General features: G+C 45.3%; 1 protein-coding gene across 2 annotated transcripts in view; it reads left to right on the top strand.

Annotated features, from left to right (window-relative positions):
* LOC124556078 (retinol dehydrogenase 13-like) overlaps positions 1-25,374 on the top strand; it is a 205,148-nt gene that overhangs the window by 167,380 nt on the left and 12,394 nt on the right. For both annotated transcript variants that reach the window (XM_047130104.1, XM_047130105.1), the window contains exon 6: positions 24,152-24,359. In XM_047130104.1, coding sequence (XP_046986060.1) covers positions 24,152-24,359 — 208 coding nt within the window. The remainder of the gene's footprint in view (positions 1-24,151; positions 24,360-25,374) is intronic.

Raw genomic sequence — 25,374 nt, 5'->3', positions numbered from 1 at the left:
ATTCCACAATCTGTAGGGTGTAGTAAGCAGTCCAAGAGTAAGAGTATTTGCAATTAGTTGCGCAATGTTAGAGTGTGTGTTCGTTTATCATCTCTAATGTCTTTTTATTAGTCTGTTTCTTTAGATAATATTCTTAAGACAGGCTTCTTTTCTTTACAGTTGTCCGGAATCCTATAGGTGGGTAACATTTCTGTTATATTCGTTATTACAAACTGCAGTATTGTTCGGTAGCCACTGCATGTGTTTGTGTATTTATTTATGTATACATTTTGAAAAAAAATGCATGTTTGTAATTTTTAATGTATTAAATATCACTAATCCCTAAGCTCTAGGCGCTACAGTCTTGAACCGCGCGATCGCTACGGTCGCAGGCTCGAATCCTGCCTCGGGCATGGATGTGTGTGATGTCCTTTGTTTTAAGTAGTTTAAGTAGTTCTAAGTTCTAGGGGACTGATGACCTTAGAAGTTAAGTCCCATAGTACTGTGAGCCATTTGAACCATTTTTGAACCCTAAGTGATTTTCCGATATCGCTATGGTGTGAGTCAATAACTATTGCCACCTAGAATAACTCCGAAAGTATGATAGGAGCTGAAACGTTTGTGGCACAAATGTTGCATGGGACAACGGGGGCCATAATATGACGTTGGTTTTTTGTTGCTAGGTGGAGTCGCGTCGGAGATATGAAGGTCAATTTTTTTAAAAAATGGGATGCTCTATTTTGGCACTTGTTTTCTGATAGCGACTATCGAGACGAATCCAATGATGTGTAATAGTAAGGTTTTTGAAGGTCAACGAAGGTCAAAAAGGTGGCATGAACGTCCATTTACAGATGAGTTATTACTCAGGGAACATACACGTTGAAAGCACCGATGATGGCTGTTAATCAGTTAAAATAGATTTGCAAAAGTAAATAAAGAAAACATGATCTTGCGACTGGGTGCTGCTTATTTGGTAATTTTATGGATTACGGTCGCTGCACAACTTGGGAACCATATGGAGCCCGCCTTTCAGAAGAATGTGGTATCAACACGATGGGTGCCGGCACATTTTTCGCTGATGGCTAGAAATGAGCTGCAGAAACAATTCCCAAATTGTTGGATTGGACGCAGAGGAGATGTGTCGTGGTCGGCTCGTTCGCCGGACTTGATGCTTCTGGAGTTTTTCTTGTGGGGATTCGGTAAAAGACATTGTTTATAAAGACGTTCCAACTATACCTGAAGATATGCGAGAGAGAATTGTCAGAGCATGTGCTTCGATAATTGCCGATGTGATAAGGAATACCACCCAATCCAGGATAAGAAGATTGCAGCACTGCGTTGATACGAGTGGTCATCACTTCGAATACCTTCTGTAAATGGACGTTCATGCCACCTTTGTGACACTCGTTGACTTTCAAAGACCTTACTATTACACATCATTGGATTCGTCTCGATAGCAGCTATCAGAAAATAAGTACCAATCTATAGCATCCCATTTAAAAAGACAAAGTTGACCTTCATATCTCTTTAGCGACCCCACCTAGCAACAAAAAACCAACGTCATATTATGACCCCCGTTGTCGGATGCAACATTTGTCCCACAAATTTTTCAGCTCCTATCATACTTCCAGAGTTATTTTCGGTGGCAATAGTTAGTGACTCACCCTGTATACTATTTTACCTTGACGTTCCACCAAATTTGGTATAGGATATCACCAGTGCTTGCATTTTAATTCCCAATTACAGGACTTTATTGTATGTGTTGCAATTATTGGGTTACATTAATAACATTCTATAAGAAGATAGCTGACCCCAAGCTCATACATAGCATCATATGCTGGGTCTTTAAATAGATATAAAAAAAAAGAATGCAAGTACAATAAATTAGATGTCTTAAAAGAGCGAAAGGCTGTGTGATTGCAGACAGGGTTAGAAGTGAAACAATAACATATGAAAAATTACTGCCTCAATAAAAGAATGTGCCAGAATCAGTTAATCTGGAATGAGAATCTCTAGAAGGAATGGCCAATCGAAGTTTACTCATGGAACGTCAAAATTGTTGCATAATCAGGCAGAAAAGGGTGGGATCACGACGCAACAACTGGGTAAAGATACGGGCTACATTTTCTAATATTTAATGTGAGGAGGAGGAAAAAAAAGAAGTATCTCCCTCAGGATGGCAGTAGTTTGGACTCAAAGCTTTTCTTCAACAATATCACAACGTTCCTGTCCACAGATAACGAACCAATGCTTCGCGTTTGCATAAAATCTTGTGTATTGGTTAGACTGGCCTACTGAAGTCAGTCGAACATATCGGGGTGTAATCGAAGGAAGTGCTCTGACAAGGGCTTACTACGCAAGAAAAATCCCGGAGATAGATGAATAACAATAAACACTTTTTTAGCAAAAGCAAAGCCGCTTCTCATTAACCCACAAGGGCTGTAGCTGATTAAATCACAGAAACCCACTCCTTTGATCAATCGGAAAATCGTCAGACCGTCTTATAAATATGCATATAACCACTGACAAGTGTGAAATTAGAGGTTCGTAGTGAAACATTATCACGGTGAACTTAACAGTGACTTCTGTTCCAGACAGGTCACTGTTAGGACGGCTGTCCGGAATCCACAATCACAATGAAAAACTCATGGCGCTGGAATCCGTTGACGTCACGGCTGCAGAGAGTTGCTCGTGGTGAAGTACCGGCTGCTAGAGGCGATGATTCCTCAATCCTGCGTTGACTCCAATTGGCCTTACTGTGGCCGTGAGGCGTCCTAAATACAGTCGCAGTGGAAGGATACGACCAGGACTATTTTCGGCCACATGACCGCGGATGCGATAGCCGCGCCTCCTAGGCGATGGGGATGCCGCCTGTTGGTGAAGCGAGCGCCTCAAATCGTAATGACGGCTGTCGGAGCTTCTCGGACAACAAACTGTTCATGTTGAAATTCTTTGGAACTTTTTGTTTTGGCTTACGTTACGTTGGCACATAGAGGGTGGTTCAAAAATGGTTCAAATGGCTCTGAGCACTATGGGACTTATCAGCTGAGGACATCAGTCCCCTAGAACTTAGAACTACTTAAACCTAACTAACCTAAGGACATCACACACATCCATGCCCGAGGCAGGATTCGAACCTGCGACCGTAGCGGTCACGCGGCTCCAGACTGAAGCGCCTAGAACCGCTCGGCCACTCCGGCCGGCATAGAGGGTAGTGTTTCAGCCATTAGTCTCACTGGCCTGTTATACTGATGGACTACACGTGCCGCCCGCCGGTGTGGCCGAGCGGTTCTAGGCGCTTGAGTCTGGAACCGCGCGACCGCTACGGTCGCAGTTTCGAATCCCGCCTCGGGAATGGATGTGTGTGATGTCCTTAGGTTTAGTTCTAAATTATAGCGGACTGATGACCTCAGATGTTAAGTCCCATAGTGCTCAGAGCCATTTGAACCATTTTTTTGAACTACACGTTCCAACACAGCATATACCGGATGGTTATAATTGAAGTGCAGCTGTTGACAGAGGTCCAGTGTGAACTGTAATTATCGTATGGCAATGAAACTTGGTAGATATTTTAATGCGACAATGCGGAACAGATGGCAGTGGAAAAAAAATAGTTCCAATTTTGGCCACCAGGTGCAAATCTGGTGCTCTACACCGTTTATATGACGGTATATCATCCGCGCTGTCATTTGATAGGCCAGACACGAGTGAACAGTACGGCTATTGAGAAGAGAGACCGAGTGCTGCTAGTGAAACTGTTTTATGTGAACGGTACCAGTTGCTGTGTTACATTGGGAGAGTATCGCCAACTGAAAGGTCTGAGGAGAGGCCACATGTCATTAAATGGTTTAAAGAAGATGATAATGAAATTGGAAAACATTGCTGAGCTTGGTGTGGCCCTTGCAAGAGGAATGTGTCCTATCCCAGTGGAAATTATTGACAAGGTTGCTGTTGCTGTAACTGACTATGCTGCATGTGTCCCAGACAGCGCTAGTGCTCGTGCAGTGTCACGAGAGAGGTCCATCCCTTGGTCAACAGTACGGAAAGTTTTCTGTCTATTTTACACTGATACTCGTACAAGATCCTGACGCAACAGCAACTGAAACCTCAAGATCAGCAGCAACGTTCTCAGTTTGCAGTTCGGTTTCTGGCAGGGATCAAAGTTGAGAACATGTGGCCGGGCAATATTCTATGGAGTAATGAGACACATTTTGCACTACAGGGTGCGGTGAATATACAGAACTGCCGAATTTGGGCTACTGTTAAACCATGTGCCGTGAACGAATAGTCATTGCGCTCGTCGCATGTGACTGTGTGGCGTGGATTCACAAGCTCCTTTATTCTCGATTCGTTCTTCTTTGAAGATAATACATCCAGAGGGCCTTTCAGATGTACCGTGACGTCTGCACATTATCGAGACATCCTTGAACAGCATGTGATTCCTGCTTCGGAAGAGCGCAACTCTGTGGAAACCTCTGTCCTCATGCGAGATGGGATAACACCCCATGTTGGCTGCCCAGTGAAAGTTCTGCTTAATGCAACCTCCCACGAACGTGATATATCCAGAGGTTTTCCAGGTGCAGATCATATTATCTGAATCCAGGCGACTTTTGGCTCTGGCGGTATCTAAAAGAACGCGTTCACCAGGGACAGATTAGGTCTCTGCCTGATCTGAGAGCAAGTATACAGGAGCACCTTGCTCAGATTGAACTGGAACTGCTGCAAACAACAGTTGATAACGTCGTTCTACGTGTGGAACATCTCATCGACGTCTCAGATGTTCATACTGAACAAATTGTGTAAGCGATGGTTAACAATAAAACCAACATTATGCTTTTCTCACTTGTTCGATCTTTTCTCCCACGTCCCATTTTTAATCCATTGCATATGGAAACATTTCTATACAGCTTTCTTGTACTCACAGCTCAGATTTCGACCTGGTGGCCAAAACTGGAACTAAATTTTTTCCGTGAATTTTATCCGTAATGGATGCAGTTGAATTGCCTGACTGTTCGTTTATATGGTGTAGAACAATAACCGCTACCAGGCACAATAGAAAATAATTTTATTTGCTATAGAATCAGTTTTGGGGTTATGCCCATCTTCAGGTGGTTGTACATTCAATTCCAAGTTTTAGTGCTCAGTGTTGGAGATCACTGTTCGAATATAAAATTTACTCTTGAGTAAATCGAGCAAACGTATAGGTGTGACGACCACGGCGGAAAGAGCCATCACTCCGACGTCATCTCAGACGCCGTCGCAATCTGCGCCACCGCGCGACCGTGGCGCGGGGAGCGGACAGCGGAGGGAGTGCGCCGCGGGCGGAGGGTATTTAAATCGGCCGCCGCCGCGTCTGAACCCCCCGAACAGATTTCAGGCGGTTGCTGACGAGCCAGAGACTGAAAACACAACACAAACACAGAACCAAGTCTCCCACCACCTCCCCCCGATTGTCGCAGAGTTTCCTCAAAACTACGAGGAGCTCTTCGAGTTGCTCAAGACAGAAATCGGGGGAGGCAGTTTCCAGGCAAAACCCGCTGGTGGAGACAAAATAAAAGTAACAGTACACACACTCGAACACTACAACGCTGTCAAAACACTATTCAAGACCAAAAACATACCTCACTACACGTTCCCCACAAGTAAGACAAGAAACAGGAACATAGTCATAAGAGACCTACCAAGACGAGTGTCCCCCCAGGCAATCAAAACAGACTTGACTGCCCGGGGGTACGTCGTCAAGGTGGTACAGCAAATGGGCAGCATTGACAGTAAGTGGCCGCTGTACCAGGTAACACTCCCTGACGTACCCCAAAACAAGAGGGAGATTAAGATGGTCCTGGCAGTGCCTGTCACCACGGAGCCACTGCGCCGTAAAAACAAGACGGTGCAGTGCTTCAGGTGTCAGGGCCTGAACCACATCGCTGTGCACTGCAACATGCCAGTGAGATGCAGGAAGTGCGCCGAGGCCCACGACACCAGGACATGCACACTCATGCACACGGACCCACAAATAAGGTGCGCGCTGTGTGGCAAAAACCACACAGCGGGTTACCAAGGGTGTGAGGTCCACAAAAGACACTCACAGCAGGCAAAGGGCGCAAAGGCCGCCCCCCACACACGTCAACAAAACACGACAAACCCAACCAGCCACACAAGAAAACAAAATACAACAACACACACAGACAAGGCCTGGGTAAAACCAAGGCCGGACACACCGAGGGCGACTTATCTGGAAGTGGTTTCTCCACCGAGGAACCATGAAAGCGTGGCCCAATCATCACAACACCAGACTCCATCACGAGAACAACACCGGGAAATACACAGCAACAACGACCAGGTCCTCCATGACGGAGGAAGCTCTAGGGAATCCCACACACACACACACACACACACACACACACACCCCACGGATCAGCTGTTAGGCGTAATGGTGCAGACCATGAACCTCGTCATGGAAATGATGAAGGAATTCAGGGAAGCCCAGAAGCAGAACACACAGATCCTCGTCGCCCTTCGGGCAACAGTCCAGCAGTCGCTCCCCTCTGCGACTTCCTCAGCAGTATCAAAACACCATCATGAATAGACGACCGAATATTCAAGGCCTGACAATGTGCGTCTTTAACGCAGACGGCATTGTTAATCAAGAGGTCGAGTTCCGAGAACTCATGAAGGAGTTCTCCATCGACATATGCATGATGGGGGAAACCCACCTAAAACCGGGAGTAAAAGCGACAGTTCCCAACTACGTTAGCTACCGTAAAGACAGGCCAACCCAAGGCGGAGGAGTGGCCATATATGTAAAAGGAGGGATCCCCCACCACCAGGTATTCTTACCAGCTACCAACAAAATCGAAGCAGTGGCGGTGGAAGTAACCACTGCCACTGGACCCCTAACAATTGTTGCAGTCTACCGACCCCCACATGACCAGATAGATGAGGGAGACATAGCTGCTCTAGGGCAAATTGAAGGCAAACTCATAATAGGGGGAGACTTCAATGCCAAACATCCTGATTGGAATTCTAGAGTAACCTCCAGAACAGGCGCCAAACTGCAACAACTAGTGCGCACCCACCACTTCGAATCATGGGGTCCAGTCGAGCCCACACATTTTCCAAGAAATGGAGGCAGGCCCGACGTGATAGATATAGCTCTCACTAGGAGGATCGCAGGGTTTGTGACCGCAAGGACAATCAACAGAATGTCCTCCGACCACAACCCAGTGATTCTGGAGGTTGATGTGGGAGAATGGGTAGCACTCCCACGGTACCAGACGTCGTACAAACGTACAGACTGGGAGCGATACCAAGAAACTGTCGCCTCTGATATCGCTCGCGCTCCGCCACCTACTGCCGAAACAGTAGAACAAGCGCTACAAGACCTAACAGGCACCATCTTGCAGGCAGCGGAAGAAGCCACCCCTCCACAAAGGGATGGCCCACCGCCACAAATACAGCTCCCGGAACACTTGTTAGCTCAAATTCGACACAAGAACAGAGTGGCAAAAGAGTGGAAGATCACCAGAAATCAGGCCACCAGGAGGCTGCTCAATCGTCTACAGAGAGAGCTGAAGGTAGCGCTCAATGAGCACAGAAACCAGCAATGGCAAAACCGCCTCACAGCTCGCAAAGTAGACGATCATACACTATGGCAAGCGACAAAACAGTTTACAAAACGACGCGCTAGGATGCCGCCACTGCATGGCGAGCGGGGACTGGTCTACAGCCATGCTGGAAAGGCCAACGCCCTCGCCGACTCCTTCGAGAAGCAGTTCCAAGCGGCAGAACCCCAGGATGAAGAGCATGAAGAGGTAGTCAGACGTCAACTGGCCGTCTTCCTCAACGCCGAGGAGGACCCAGAGGACGAACCCATACTTTTTGCCCCCGAGGACGTGGCAAGAGTAATCAGGTCCCTCCCTACAAAAAAGGCGCCAGGGCACGACAGTGTCACAAACCAGTTAGTCAAAAACTCCCACCCACAGTGATCACACACCTCGCGAACGTCCTCAACGAGATTACTCGATCCCGTGTTTTCCCAGCTTGCTGGAAACATGCGGAAGTGGTCGCGATACACAAACCAGGGAAAGACCCTCTATTCCCGCAGCACTACAGGCCGATTAGCCTCTTGCCAACTCTCAGCAAGATCTATGAGCGCCTCCTGCTAAGACCCATACAAGAACATATTACCAGAGAGCAAATTCTGCCGGATTTCCAATTTGGCTTCCGACAGAACCACTCTGCCCCACAACAGGTCATGAGAATGGTTGAAGCAGCCACAGAGGGCTTCAACCACAGAGGCTACTGCGGGATAGTGCTACTAGACGTAGCCAAAGCCTTTGATTCAGTATGGCATAGAGGGCTACTCTACAAGTTGTACACACAAGGGTTTCCCGGGAGCATAGTTCAGCTGATCAAGAGCTATCTCACGAATAGGACTTTCTCCGTCAAAGTAGAAACTGCTACCTCCACCAGAAGGCGTATTCGTGCTGGGGTGCCACAGGGATCGGTCCTGGGGCCCGTATTGTACAGTTTGTACACTGCGGACACTCCAACGGCCCCCCTGGTGCACACCGCACAGTACGCTGACGATACAGCCTTCTACACGAGAAACGCGAACAAGGACCTGGTCATCCGTAGGCTACAAAAGGTTTTAGATGACACAGAAACTTGGGCCCGTCGCTGGCGCGTCACCATCAACTCTGAGAAGACGCAGGCAATGCTGATTACCCGCAGGCTCGGAAGGCGCGATCCTCCTCAACGTCCCCCCCTCCACCTTCACCTAAATGGAACCCAACTCCCCTGGCGCAGAACCGCCAAGTACCTTGGCGTAACCTTGGACTCTCGTCTTACGTGGAAACCCCACATAGACGAGGTCCACAGGAAGGCCTGCGCCAGAATGTCCATCCTATATCCCATCCTGAACACAACCAGCTCCCTACCCTGCCCAGTAGCAGTAAATGTGTATCAGGCCCTGATCCGGCCAGTAATGGAGTATGCGTGCCCTGTCTGGGGATACGCGGCAAAGCAGCACCTGGACAAACTCCAGAGGCTGCAGAACCGCGCCCTCAGAAGGGCACTGCACTTACCTCTTGGAATCCCTACAGATGACTTGCACGCCGCAGCCGAAATCCCACTCCTGAGAGAGCGTTTCCAGGATCTGGCAAGGGCCTTCTATGAGGGTTCTTCCAGATCCGGAAACGCGCTCATCCACTCCCTAGGTCGGTATGACATGTCCCGCGATAAGCACAAGCGCCCTATGACGATCTTCGACGACTAAGTCGAAGAGAAAATCCCAACACCCAATCCATCATCCTGTTCCTTCCCATATAACACCAAACTTCTCGCCTACCTCAGGCAAGTACCAGACACACTCACAACAATCATCACAAAGCACAGACACCAAAAAACTATAGAAAGATCACACACACACGTTCACAGGGGAGTAAAAGCCGAAAGGCTACAGACTCCCCCTCACACTTCCCCAAAGAGGGGAAAGCAACAGATGAGAGCAGCAGCAGCGTCTGAACCCAGTTCCCTCTGAGCAGCCATTGCGTACGGATGTCCGTGCCGGCACGTTCACAGGAGCTCAGTCCGTCAGTTCACGTGATGATAGTGACATGTATGATCGCCGAAATTTTGTGCCCGTTGGACACTGTAGACCGGCAGTACACCCGTGGATATTTTGATTATAAAATAATATGGTTACAACTAAATAGATTTAACTGAAACAACTGGAAGTCGGTAACCGAGATATGTTGTGAAGTATTATAGTACTTACGTGCAGCTGGAGCATCTATGTCGTTTGCATATAAAATTCGTAACACTTTTACAAAGGCATAATATTAATAACATCTGCTGTATCGAAGGCATAGCGTATCAAAGGCGTAGCATGGTAGTACCAGTATTTACCATGATGTACAGTTACAGTTAATGCGTAAAAATCAATATATTATTGTAAAAATGTGAGGAATGTAGTGTGGAAACGACATGGATACCCCAGCTGTATGTAAGTACTATAATACATTATAAAACATGTTGCTAACCAATTTCCAATTGTTTCAGTTAGATGTATTTAGTCATCATCACATTATTTGTTTTTTATTTAAAAAGTGATTCCAACGCTGAGTACGACCAAACCTGAAATCAGTCGTACATTAAATAAAATCACCTTCAGTTGTGACTGGCAGCGGATATTATTCTACACCCTATAAATTTTTTCCGATGTAAATCGGTTCCGCATTAACGCGTTGGAACATCTACCGAGTTTTTCTGCCATACGATAATTACAGCCGATTGGTTGGTTGTTTTGGGGAAAGAGACCAGACAGCGAGGTCATCGGTCTCATCGGATTAGGGAAGGATGGGGAAGGAAGTCGGCCGTGGCCTTTCAGAGGAACCATCCCGGCATTTACCTGGAGTGATTTAGGGAAATCACGAAAAACCTAAATCAGGATGGCCGGACGCGGGATTGAACCGTCGTCCTCCCGAATGCGAGTCCAGTGTGTAACCACTGCGCCACCTCGCTCGGTAATTACAGCCGACACTGGACCTCTTTGAGTAGCTGTACTTAAGTTACAATCACCCGACAACGTGCGGAGGTTGCACAAAAATATGGAAACACCGCGAGATGCTTGAACATAAATGCTGCTGCTAGTCAAGGCTGCAGGTTGCGCTGTTGTATTTGACCATGCACGGCAGTTGTGCATTGTCTTCTGATCAGAACAGTGTTGTTGAGAGTGAATTATGTCAGAGATAAGTGGATTCAAACGTGGGGAAATTATTGGTTTTCATATGGTGGGTGCTTTAATAACCAAGGCAGTCGATGTGTTTGGTGTTTGAAGAGGCAACGTATCGAAGATTTGCATCGCATACAAAGAAAATGGAAAATATCATCCGCTAAGTCACAACACGGACGAAAGTCTGTGCTGGGTCATCGTGACAGACGGTCAAAAGTCACTGCAGAACTGACCGTTGAACTCGCGAAACCTGTCAACACCAAAACAACTCAAGAGAGTTCCTCAAGCTGGAAGTGAACATGTGCCGAAACCATAAAAAGTGGGCTATGCTGCAATGGGCCAACGGCCTTGCCGCAGTGGAAACACCCGTTCCCGCAAATCGCCGAAGTTAGGCGCTTTCGGGCTGGGCTAGCACTTTGATGGGTGACCATCCGGTCTACCGAGCGCTGTCGACAAGCGGGGTGCACTCAGCCCTTGTGAGGCCAACTGAGGAACTACTTGATTGAGAATTAGCTGCTCCGGTCTCGTAAACTGACATACGATCGAGAGAGCAGTGTGCTGACCACATGCTCCTCCATATCCGCATCCAGTGGCGCCTTTGGGACTAAGGATTACCGTACCGTTGGGCCTTCATGGCCTCTTCGGGAGGAGCTTAGTTTATGCTGCAATGGAAGAAAGTCATGTGGTCGGATTAGTCTTGATTCACACTGTTTCCAACTTCCAGTCAAGTTTACATTTGGCATACGCCGTCCCAAGACCACAACACAGACTGCTTGCTGCCAAGAGTGAAAAAATGGCGTGGGTTCGGTGCTGATTTGGGCACCCATATCGGTGTATTCCATGAGCCAAATCTTTACTTTCCATGGTCGCATTACTGTCAAGGATTATGTGACCGCCGGCCGCGGTGACCGAGCGGTTCTAGGCGCTTCACTCCGGAACCGCGCGACTGCTACGGTCGCAGGTTCGAATCCACCCACGGGCATGGATGTGTGTGTTGTCGTTAGGTTAGTTAGGTTTAAGTAGTTCTAAGTTCTAGGGGACTGATGACCTCAGATGTTAAATCCCATAGTGCTCAGAACCATTTGAACCATTTTTGATTATGTGACCGTTTTGGCTGTTCAGGTCCACCCTATGGTACAATATTTGTTCTCCAATGGAGATATATATATTAAGATGGTATCTGTTCTTTCGGACATGCCGGCCGAAGTGGCCGTGTGGTTAAAGGCGCTGCAGTCTGGAACCGCAAGACCGCTACGGTCGCAGGTTCGAATCCTGCCTCGGGCATGGATGTTTGTGATGTCCTTAGGTTAGTTAGGTTTAACTAGTTCTAAGTTCTAGGGGACTAATGACCTCAGCAGTTGAGTCCCATAGTGCTCAGAACCATTTGAACCATTTTTTGAACCTTTCGGACATGTCCGAAATAACAGATACCATCGGTGACCATGCAGCTCATTAGAATGAAATTACAATGAAATGAACACCCTTAGCTGCCATGTCAGCAGGAGATACCGGGTTCGAGTCTCGGTCGGGGCACACATTTTCATCTGTCCCCGTTGACGTATGTCAACGCCTGTAAGCAGCTGAGGGTGTTCATTTAATTGTAACTCCAATGGAGATGCTGTGTAACAAGACGACACAACCTCTGTCCACACGGTTCGCATCGTCAAGGAGTGGTTCTGGGAATGCGAGGATTAATTGTCACATCTTCCCTGACCATCACAGTCACCAGATCTCATTATTATTGAACCTTTGTGATCCACTTTGGAGAGAAGGTGCGTTATCGCTGTCATCCTCCATCGTCGTTACCTGAACGTACCATTAATGTGCAGGAAGAATGGTTAATATCCTCTTGAAAACATTGAAGGACCTATATTTATCCATTTAGAGATAACTGGAAGCTGTTCTGAATGCCAACGGTTTTTCTACAGCGTATTAGGCATCATACAGTGTTACGCTTTTGGTGTTGCCATATTTTTGTGCTCCCTCTATATACAGGGTGAGTCACGAATGACGTAACATCCCTTTTTCTTCTCAAGAGGTTCCAGATATCGAACCGAGTTTTCCACAAATGACAGTGTGCTGAGATGCATCTAATGTTTTGTACGGCTAACGCTATGAACTCTGGTATCAACCGAGATATTGAAACAAGTATGGTTTTTTTGTTTACGAGTGAAATCGTATACTTTTCGTAACTGCATTCAGCAGCTCTTGAAGAGAAAATTAAACTGATACAGCGCTTGTTAATATGGATGTTGGAAGCTTTCGCAAAAGAATCCGTGAAATGCATTGAAATTGGAAAGCAATGCGGCCAGAGTCGGGTACTGCAGTGGAAACATTGCAAAGAACATCTTTAATGCCAAGCTACGTCGTTATACGCACCAAGACAGACCTACGCTACTACGATCAAACTTCATTTCCTTCAAGATACAGATACAGGATCAGTTATGAGTATCATATATAGAACTACGGGACATGCTAGCTTCTAGCGCATCAGATGGGGTTTAGGAAAGCTATCTCAAATTCGAGGTTTTTCTTGGAAATGCCTGAATGCTTCTTGAAGGTAAAACACCCGCTGTTGGACAAATGTATATACAGGTACTGCTCGAAATTGTGGTTATATGGGATGCACTTCAAATGAACTAAACATTTTATTCAGAACGACTGACAACATGTCACCCGCAAAGCAAATATTTTCCTTAGCGAAAGATAGTTTCACACTGAACCATGTGTTCAAATTGTTTTCCATCGACTGCAAGACACATTTCAAAATTCCGTTCGAGAGATAAATGAAAAGTTGAAAGTAGGTTAGATGGTATGTCTCGCGCCACCATTTTGTTTTCGTCCTTGTCCTCTAACGTTGAAGCTGCTTGTTTACAGTGGACGTAAAATTTGTTTTATGTCGGAGATGTGCTCTTTGTTAAACCGATGTAACTTTGTACCAGCCGGCCGAGCGGTTCTAGGCGCTACAGTCCGGAACCGCGCGACCGCTGCGGTCGCAAGTTCGAATCCTGCCTCGGGCATGGATGTGTGTGATGTCCTTAGGTTACTTAGGTTTAAGTATTTCTAAGTTCTAGGGGACTGATGACCTCAGAAGTTAAGTCTCATAGAGCTCAGAGCCATTTGAACCATTTAACTTCGTACCATGGTAAACCTTAAATTAACGTATACACTGAATTGTCAAACCAAACTGTAGTATAACATTTCTAGTGCTGAGACAGCTGTATGGGAACGTTCCGAAAGCCAATTGAAAGTGCTGTCTGTTCGTAGTAGTGATCTAAGAATTTGTTCATGTGGCTGGTGCAATGGACAGCGGCGATCAGGACAGACATCCCTATACCGCCGTACTGCTTCGACATTCGCCGTATGACGGTAGCACGTTTAACGTCTCCTCATTGGTGTGCATGTCTGCAGGCAGCATTGAAGCAGAAAAGACCTGCGGATAGACAACACAGCCGGCCGGAGTGGCCGTGCGGTTCTAGGCGCTACAGTCTGGAGCCGAGCGACCGCTACGGTCGCAGGTTCGAATCCTGCCTCGGGCATGGATGTGTGTGATGTCCTTAGGTTAGTTAGGTTTAATTAGTTCTAACCTCTAGGCGACTGACGACCTCAGAAGTTAAGTCGCGTAGTGCTCATAGCCATTTGAACCATAGACAACACAGCTCCTGATAGTTCTGCAGTGCAGTCAAGAAATACTCTCGGATTCTTTCGTGAGAGTTTAACCTTAAAATTAACAAGAATTATATCACTGTATTCACTTTTTCAAGCGCTTTCGGAGGCCCGTTAAAAAATGTCATTCTGTTTAAAAAGTCATATTTGCCTCAGTATCTCTTTCGAGACAAGAGTTAAGAGTGCAAAAGTGCGTGCCCTTTCAGCGTACGATCAACAGCAGAAAATCTCGTTTCGATATCTGGAACCGTTCACGAATAAAACGAGTGTTATGTCTTACGTGACTCACCCTGTATATGCCATAAAATTCAGCAACACCGGTTCACCATGTTTTTGAGATCGTGGGAATAAATTCCACCTTTAGTGTATCAGAACTGGCAGGAATTCTCTCAGCTTCAAACGCTGTAACAATAGCAAGAGATCCTAAATACATTAAACTTCATAAATGGCTTTGAAACTAACAGCAGTATGTTTCTGGAGACATTTAGCTGCATGGTGTATGTCTAGCTACTCTGTATCATACTCACGAACTGCTAATGTTGTATTGTGTCCCATTTTATTAACATTTACTTCTATGATACTTGAATCTTTACTATTTACGTTGCTTTTTTAAAGGGAATGAAAATAAAGTGTACACCAACTATCTCTGTTTTTTCGCACCTTGTCTTTCAGAGCAACAGCAGTGGTATTAAAAACAAAAACCATTTGTAGCACCAAATACACATCTAAGAGCGAGAGGAAAACATGTTGAAAATAGAGAGTGGCTGTCCACCATTGCAATCGAGTTTTATACAACCTACAGTTTACAGGTGTTCTACAAACATTAGTCCCTTTCCAAAAAAAAAAAAAAAAACGTACAAAGAAATGAATAGGTTTACTCGCTAGATGAAGGCAGAAATTGTTTTCTGCACCATTAAATTGAATATTAGGAATAGAAAGCAGTCATAGAACAATCTCAAATGCCAATAGCAAATGAAATGGTAAAAGAAAGCTTTTGCACCATTTTCATGACTTCTGTAGTTTGTGTTTTTAATTTTTTTTTTAAATTATCATAAACTTGTTCCTCGGTATAGTACTTCTTTACCTCAGAAAATTAGTACTTAAAGAAGCCTATGTAAAGGAGGGAAAAATAAACACTGCTGTTGTTGCATCTGACAGTAGGGATGTGAAATGGGAGAGGTGTCAAGGGGTTGACTATCTGCAAGCGCCTGGGACTCAGTCACGGTTTGTCTCCACACAGGCACATTTTAAACTGCTAACAAAGGCAGGAGGGTGGCACCGAGGATGTTGCCGAACTGGAGGGAGTTAGAGGGATCCCATGCCGTTTTATTCATGCATGTGTCAATGCCACAACCCTCCGCGATCACGCCACAGGAGGCCGCGAAGCAGGAGGGCTGAGAAAGCATAAGCACTCTTTGCTGCTTCGGATCGCTTTCCAATTTCGTCGAATGGTTTTGAAGTGTTCCTAATGGTTCTACCCTATACACTAGAGCAAAAACTGCGGTCGCACTGCACTCCAGAGGGCTGCTATCACCTTCAAATGTTGTCAATAGCGTCGTACTGTTGTTCATCGCACTGCGAACTATCATTCTCGATGGCGAAATGTGTGTGACAGTAAACGTCCTAAAGAAAGGGGTGGTTTCATCGACGCCATTTATGCACCCCATAAGGCCTTTTCGTGTCGATTCTGAGCGGCAGTGTGTCTGAAATGTTTAATTCTGCCACCCATAAGAAAACTGCGTGATTTTAACGCTGGGCCTCGTTGTTCTGACCTCCATCGCAAAGGCGTCAAAAGAAAGGGTGAAATGGATGTAAGGCGAGATGTGACGACCTTCCCATTGTGCGACGCCTCCACGGTGGCGCTGGACAGCATTGTGATGAAATTTGGTGCCAATGTGACAGCATTAATCCACCTTACACCTCACATGAATTTCTGAGCTCTGGTCTTTTCTTCGCATGTGTCGACACCATGGTTGAAACGGTGACGTTGGAGGGCACCATGCATTTGCATCACTACAGAAGAATGTTGCAGCCACCTTTCAACCAGGTTTCAAACTTCTACGTCGCAGTGGGAGACAATCATAGCGTTTTAAAAAAGTGATCGTTTAATTGCGTTGCACAGTGCAGGTAGAAGATCCTTAGTGTTGATACGCTGTTTTAACATGGGCAGCTTGGTCTGTCTTTTCAACAATCCCGATCTGAAAGCATCCAAAAGCTGAAGCAGAATGGCTAACAATCGCCGACGTTGTTCCTCCGCCAGGACAGATTCTATTGGCAATTCAATAGTAGCTTCTTCCCTGCATTGTCTGTAGTGATTGCGGGGCACTAATCGGCCCTTACTGGATTGGTTTGGTTGTTCCTACACACATACATTTTAGGGATGAGTCGTGCCTGCTCATTACAGTTCGATCATCGCTGGCTTTTCGATTTCGTATGTAATCCTGAGTACATTTTTGCAATCGGAACAAGCTCCACAAATTAACTGAGCATCTAGACTGACGACTGGGACTCGTCTCATTCATGACGGTGGGATAACAACATCTTCAACGGCAAACAACCGCCCAGAGCAGTCTTTCTTATGCGTGATTGTTGGAATAGCTTCGTCAGTCTGGAACTCCCACAGTCTATGAAAGCTTGTGATGTCATTGTGAAATCCCATCCAAGACTAAGATCATGACTTCATTCTGTTAAAACATTAAATTCGTTGGACTGTGTTTTGTTACTGATAGTTACTCGTGAAGTACATGTTCCTGTGCGCTGGACGTATTTCCCATTTGCGACTTTCAGCGAAATCATTCCTATTATGGAACATAGTGTTCTTTAGGCGAAGGTGATAAGCATTCGACATTACGGAAAAAGAAGCCCCTTGGTCGACAAGTGTACTGAAAACTGCACCCACTGAAAATTGCGCCCAGTGAAATTTGCGCCCAGAAAGGGTGTAGGGATGGTCCACTAGTCCCCTTGCCCGGCCGGTAGAAGAGCTGAGGGACGCTACCTGGAGGCTTTCGGGCTTGGGTTTTCAAGCCGTACTACACAGAACGCTGCGAATTGAGAAGGTCAATGTAAAGATTGCACAAGAAATCAGTACACGTTGCAAAAGCATGAAACGTGTATCAGACGCTGTTTCAGATCCTAGTCATTTGATTAAAACTTCAGAAACGAAACTTCCCATTGTTATACAAAAGTCAGTTGACAATTATTATGAGTTTCCTTGCACAAATTTCGCGACTAAGAGGATTTTCTTGGGAACTGTTACCAAATTTATTTTGGCGCTAAGATATTTTTTAACCTCGTGTGATTCGATAGCGTTACATACGAGAATTCTTTTTTTTTCAGAAGTTAAATTAATTAAGAATTACCTTGAGTCCCCTATGAATAAGGCAAAAGTGTCTAATTTAGCACTCAGTCAATAAAAAGTGGGCTAGCTAGAGGTATCAACATTGATGAGGCAATTTCAGAATTTGTTGTCGACAAAGAATCAAGGAATTCTAAGCTACGTGATTCTAAGCTTCGGTTACTCGTTCTGCTTTCTTAATAATCAGTTAACTGTGTTTGTTTTTAATGTGCTTTACTTATTCGTTTTCATCTATAAGAAAGTGTTTGCGAAGTAATTAACATAATACTTGGGTTACATAATGATGCATATGAAAAAAATCCTACAAACGAAAGTTGCTTTTTATGCTTCTGTGAGGTTGGCAATTTTTTTGTGGTGGGGGAGGGGGGGGGGTGCGGGGAGCGGGGTCTGACAAATTAAATCTGCACTGGGTACCAAAGTACTAAGATACGCCACTGCGTAAACGTCACTATGGATGTATTCATGAGTAAGTTCTAGATCTTGCACTTTTTTCCAGAGAGCCATTTCAATGTGGAAATAACATCCACGCACTTCACCTGTCGGTAGTACAACTTCAATCGCAGAACTCGCCGCTGATTCGAAATCTGCGGTCATTCCAGTCTGGAATATTTTCAGCCAAATTTCGGAAAAGACGGATGTATGTCTCTATTCTTTTGTCGGGCAATAATGCAAAGACAGCTGGATATATGTTTGTCACGTTATATGTACTCCCAAAGTCGGCGGGAGTGATGTATACTTACGAAAACTGTTTGCTACAGCACTTAAACGTGACAAAATTATACCCTCGATTATGCAGGCAACCCACCTCCTGTGAATATATTTTGGAAGTAGAAGTCTCTTCCTCTTGTGCCCTTGGTTCAAGTGTTCCTTACTTTCAACCGAGCGTTATCCAGAGCTCCAAACTGATGCTCGAGTGAAAAAGCACCGTCGAATCCTTAGTTTTAAGCATTCCTCGGCAAAGGTTCATTTTCTGTTTTGAACAGCGCCACGCCACAGTCCCATATTTTTTCGTTCTCTTCCTATGTACGAGGGCAGTTCAATAAGTAATGCAACACATTTTTTTTCTCGGCCAGTTTTGGTTGAAAAAACCGGAAATTTCTTGTGGAATATTTTCAAACATTCCCGCTTCGTCTCGTATAGTTTCATTGACTTCCGACAGGTGGCAGCGCTGTATGGAGCTGTTAAAATGGCGTCTGTAACGGATGTGCGTTGCAAACAACGGGCAGTGATCGAGTTTCTTTTGGCGGAAAACCAGGGCATCTCAGATATTCATAGGCGCTTGCAGAATGTCTACGGTGATCTGGCAGTGGACAAAAGCACGGTGAGTCGTTGGACAAAGCGTGTGTCATCATCGCCGCAAGGCCAAGCAAGACTGTCTGATCTCCCGCATGCGGGCCGGCCGTGCACAGCTGTGACTCCTGCAATGGCGGAGTGTGCGAACACACTCGTTCGAGATAATCGACGGATCACCATCAAACAACTCAGTGCTCAACTTGACATCTCTGTTGGTAGTGCTGTCACAATTGTTCACCAGTTGGGATATTCAAAGGTTTGTTCTCGCTGGGTCCCTCGTTGTCTAACCGAACACCATAAAGAGCAAAGGAGAACCATCTCTGCGGAATTGCTTGCTCGTCATGTGGCTGAGGGTGACAATTTCTTGTCAAAGATTGTTACAGGCGATGAAACATGGGTTCATCACTTCGAACCTGAAACAAAACGGCAAACAATGGAGTGGCGCCACACCCACTCCCCTACCAAGAAAAAGTTTAAAGCCATACCCTCAACCGGTAAAGTCATGGTTACAGTCTTCTGGGACGCTGAAGGGGTTATTCTGTTCGATGTCCTTCCCCATGGTCAAACGATCAACTCTGAAGTGTATTGTGCTACTCTTCAGAAATTGAAGAAACTACTTCAGCGTGTTTGTAGGCACAAAAATCTGAACGAACTTCTCCTTCTTCATGACAACGCAAGACCTCACACAAGTCTTCGCACCCGAGAGCAGCTCACAAAACTTCAGTGCACTGTTCTTCCTCATGCACCCTACAGCCCCGATCTCGCACCGTCGGATTTCCATATGTTTGGCCCAATGAAGGACGCAATCCGTGGGAGGCACTACGCGGATGATGAAGAAGTTATTGATGCAGTACGACGTTGGCTCCGACATCGACCAGTGGAATGGTACCGTGCAGGCACACAGGCCCTCATTTCAAGGTGGCGTAAGGCCGTAGCACTGAATGGAGATTACGTTGAAAAATAGTGTTGTGTAGCTAAAAGATTGGGGAATAACCTGGTGTATTTCAATGCTGAATAAAACAACCCCTGTTTCAGAAAAAAAATGTGTTGCATTACTTATTGAACTGCCCTCGTAAGAACAACCTTCGTAGTGGCAACAGAGCTTACCGTGGTTGGTCATTGAAATTCCATATGGGAACTATTGCGACAGAAATACACAAGTCGCACGATAACTCTATGACACCGAGAGCGATACCAAGACTGGTTTCTTCAGACAATCGGCTACTGTGGTAGAGGAGGTCTACCACAGTTTGGCTGTGTCTAGGGAGCAGGTAGTTCAGGGTAATTACGACTTTCCGGACGCAAGGGTAAGCGGTGACACAAAGGGAGAAGTATTTCACAGATTTCTGGTTGGGTGTAAATATCACTGGGCGTAGTTTTCATGGATTCGGTCGACTAATGTCCGGACAGGCTGCGAGATTTCCTGACATTTTGGCGACTGTCTTCCATGGAGGATTTTGGTGACGTCGCCTCCATGGTTGGTCGTCTCACTTAGATTTCCTGAATTCGGCGGCCAGGCAAGCGGATGGAATCTCTTGACGGCGACGAGGAACGACTACGGCGCGTTGGGGAGCGACCTCGTTCAGGGTGCGGCTTCGTCACACAGGTCTACTATAATTGTCTGCAGCTGACTGGCGTGAATAGGACTGGTGTGATGGTTGATGTCTTGGGGTGTGATAGTCGTCGAAGACTCGTCGTCTTTCTCCGTAGTAGCGTACAACGTGTCCACGGCGTCCACAGTGGAAACATACTGGCGTGTTGGCTTCCATCCCCTAAATACCTGTTCGTCTGTGAGGCGTTTTAAGTAGCGGAGAAATATGTTTTACCTGCTTTGGTCGAATCTAGGTTGTCGTTTGACGAGCCACCCGAAGTGGCCGTGCGGTTAAAGGCGCTGCAGTCTGGAACCGCAAGACCGCTACGGTCGCAGGTTCGAATCCTGCCTCGGGCATGGATGTTTGTGATGTCCTTAGGTTAGTTAGGTTTAACTAGTTCTAAGTTCTAGGGGACGAATGACCTCAGCAGTTGAGTCCCATAGTGCTCAGAGCCATTTGAACCATTTTTGTCGTTTGACGGCTGCGGCCTGTGTCCGAGTAAGCCCAGTCCATTCTTCATGGCGCGTTCGAGTGTTGGCGGAGATTTGACATAAGAATTGACATATCTCTTCAGCATTATCTGGTACATCCTGACGCATGGGTTCGACATTTATGGCTGCTATCTCCTGTGCTCCGTCCGAAATTTCTGGCTGCCACAGACTGCTGTATTGTTTCTCTTACTGGCTTCGTATGAGAGGGGCTCGTGGTGGTCTTCCACATATGGGAGCCGACCGTACCTCTTTCGTCCGGCTCTTTTTCTGTTGTATTACTTCGATTCGCTTGCACCGCTTACTGAATTCCTCAATTTTTTGGGACATCCTTTACCAGAAGAGCTTAGTAAATGACTTCTGCGACACCTTTCAGGAAGAGTGACATTTTCTTGGCTTGTCATATTCGGATTCACAGTGTGGCATACGGCACAGTGTTTTCATACAGAACTGGGAACAGCTATGTAAGCCGAAAAACATTGCAGTATAATGCGCAGAATTCTCACAAACTGTTTTATGCTGTCAGCTTAGAAACTCTCAAAGATGACTTGCAAGTAAGTTAAAGGTTGAAAGCCTGTCACTACTTTATACCTTAGCCTGCGATTTCATAAGAGACCTTGACCACGGTTGTAATGCCCCTAAACATTCCCCTTTGTATTAAATCTGACCCGTAAGTGGACAAACCCGTTCTGAATAACGTTGTTTTAGTTTTAGTAGTAACAGGGAACTTTCTCATAGTGCAACGTAAGCTAAGCCGCGACAAAACTGAAACCATTATCCTTAAAATAGATATCAAGCAGCTATTCGCTGTGTCTATGAATTACGTAAGATAGGCGTAATTAGTGCAGTGCAAACGTGTTTGCCCTCTGTATCCCACAACACCTAATAAACTGAAAGGAGTTAAGCTAGAGTGATACTAAAATGTAGAAGTCTCTCTCAGTGCAACCATGTGCCTTGTAGCTCCACTGTAACACGACCCTATCTGACTGGCTGTAAATTTCATTTAAAAATAAGAAGGGATTATATCTTTTGTAGGCTGTTTACTCTTTCTCTTCTAGACATATAGTAAAAGCGAAATATATTTCGTTCGACAACGTAGTTATTAAGTGGACACATGAAGGATTTAAATAAAGACCAGAGGAGAGAAAAGTAAGTACATAAAATCCCAAATTCTATGAATAGTGAATATATATTACTCTGGAAATGTATGCACAATCTCATGTTTCACATAAAAGTGCCCTTCAACGGACCATGTGCTTTTATGTGAACTCAGACATATAAAAGACAAGGAAAATCACCCCATACTAGTATCAACAACAATGATATTACTGATGAGTGAAAAAGCTTTGGGAACATAAACTTACAAACCCAGACGATTGAACGGAATTTCGGTGTTGATTCCCACGTGTTCTAATAAAACTGTGAACTCAAACAAAGAACTAATATTTCCCAAGTCAAAAACGACTGCTAAGTATCTTGTGTGTGTGTGTGTGTGTGTGTGTGTGTGTAAAATAAAAAAAATTAAAAAAGAATTCTCCACAAATCAGAACTACGCATGTGCAGCCCAAGCAAGCAACAATAATATGCATTACTTCTCAAGTCAACATTCCTTACATTGCATACCGATTTTGCACTAAAACTTACTATTTGTAGAAAATTTTAACATAAAGGAGACTTTTAACTATCACATGAAAAAGGAAATCATGGATGTCCAGCTACACACCTATATTTTACGTAGCTAACTTATTAAACACGAATCAGAGACTCCCTTTTCATATTATCTTATTACAAATACCATTTTATTTGTTTTAAAGTACTTATAAACTGGATAATTTGTATACAGCATTGTCATAGATAATTGCTGTAGTCCATTGCTGTAGTCCATTATCTCTTCCCTTTATACAAATATACAACTCTAAATGAATGTACTTTCTGAAACAACAGACATATTTGTTATTGTCGGCTGGAATTGTGATTTACCTATTTATACTACGGCCTAACGTGCTTATATAAACTGCGAAGTTCATACATTTCGCATTTATTTATTTCTTTGTATTTTATGTTCGTATTTCTCATTAAACTCCTTTTCAACAACAGGTAAACGTAAATATTACGGTAGAAAGTTAGAAATTATAAGTAGTACTAGTATGTCATTATTTAAAACTATAAAAGTGCGAAAGTTTTGCATGGGTCCCTTGGTCTCATTATAATCCAGAACGATGTCACTTCAGCGCACCCATTTCCTTATCACTAGACAAAGCGTGTTACTACACAGATCAGCACGTCATCACGGCAGCAAAGGGAAGAACAAAGTGTTTGCTTTGCCCACTGACCATGCAGTCCACGCTGAACTAGTCCGCCCGCCAAGAATTTTCATTGGCTGGCTCATCTCAGAGTTTGGGTGACCTGCTTAAGACGCATAAGCGTTTATCGATGTGTACATGAATACCTGACATTAATGGTGTCAAACAACAGATGACTTTTCAAGGTAAACTGCTATCTTCTTTTTTTGAAGTGCGAATGCAATAATAAATTTTTATTGCGGATTACATATACGTGTAATAAGTTATTGTACAAGGAACTGAGAGCTAAGAGGATTTTCTTTAGAAAATGTAATGCTATGACGAGAGGTCTTGCTAGTAATGAGTCACCAAGGGGTATAAAACCATGTGAACAGATCTCATATGGGCGGCGATGAAGAAAAGACGATGCATAAGGAACCTCAGTCTAGTTGGACTACAACAAAAAAAAACAAAATTTGACAGTCCCAAAGCTTACATCATGCATGTTTACAGCCAAATACAGAGGCAAGCCATATATGTATATGGGACACAACCAATGATTACTGAAAACACATTAATTTGAGCTGTTGGCATTTTCATTCCCAAACGTAGTAAGGCCATATGGTGGCTTATTTTCGCTCACAACTATCATTATCAAAACCACATGTATGATGTTGTCCCTGAAGCCATTAGAAACGAGAGATAAAGCTGGATTTTGCTTGTCGGAACTGGGAAGACTAGAGAGATGTGATCGGTTGCAGGTACTGGCGTGACAGCATACAGCTTGCACCCAGGAGTCGTTGCGACTGAGCTCAGCAGACATTTCGACTCGGCGTACTTCCCTGGGGTGACCTGGCTCTTTAACAACATGGCGCGCTTCGTCATCAAGTCTCCTGAGCAAGGGGCGCAGACCTCCATCTACTGCGCTGTCGAGGAGAGCCTCAGCAAAGAAACTGGACTCTACTACAGGTATACCCACTTAACATCATCACATCACCACCACCACCGCTACCACTACCACCCTACCACAACCACAAACATAATCACCACCACCACTATCATCATCATCACCATTATCATCATCGTGGACTCTTAAATGAAGGCTTATTCCAGACTTCTTAACATGTTACAATTTTCCGGTCCACCCATCTGCTTTAGAGTTTCATAACGTTTCGTTATCCTCGCTCATTTACAGTGATGAGCCAAAACATTATGACCACCTGCTTAATAGCTTGTTTGTCCGTCTTTGGAACGAAGTACATCACTGATTCTGCGTATCAGGGATCTGACAGTTTGTTGGTAGGTTTGTGGAGGTATGTGGCATTAGATGTCTAAGCACAGGTCATGCGATTCGCACAAATAACGGGTCGTTGATTCGCACACGCGGTGATGGCGCCCGGTAACGACCCAGATGAGTACCGTAGTATTTACTTCAGACGAATTAGGTAGCTGAGACATCAACATGAGTTCACTATAACGGCCCTCAAACTCCTGTAGTACGGTTCTGGCTCCGAGACGCAGACAATTATACTGCTGAAATATGACGTCGCCATCGGGGAAGCCATCAAGCATGAAGGGATGCAGATAGGTCGCAGCTGTCAGCGTGTCTTCGATTACTTCCACAGGTCCCACGCAAGCTCAGGAGGATATTTTCCATAGCATAATACTGCTCCCACCGACCTGCATCCTTGGCGCGCTGCACGTTTCGAGCCGCCGTTCACCGCGATGACAGCATTTGCGGAGACGACCATCGGCCTAGTGTAGCAAAATTGTGATTCACCGGAAGAGCCAACACATTCCCATTGAACGATGGTCGAATCCAGATGGTCACAGCGATTGTAATTGACGATGTCATTGGGTCAACATCTGAACACGTTGGGGTGGTATGCCGCGGAGTTCCATGTTCAACAGTGTACGATGAACGGTGTGCTCCGAAACACATGTGCGTGCACCAGCTTGTGCTTTGTCGGGAGAGGTACCATCT

This window comes from Schistocerca americana, chromosome X (assembly GCF_021461395.2).
Source record: "Schistocerca americana isolate TAMUIC-IGC-003095 chromosome X, iqSchAmer2.1, whole genome shotgun sequence".
Lineage (NCBI taxonomy): Eukaryota > Metazoa > Arthropoda > Insecta > Orthoptera > Acrididae > Schistocerca > Schistocerca americana.
Note: the sequence above shows the minus strand (reverse complement) of the source record. Positions and strands in the feature narration are given on the sequence as shown.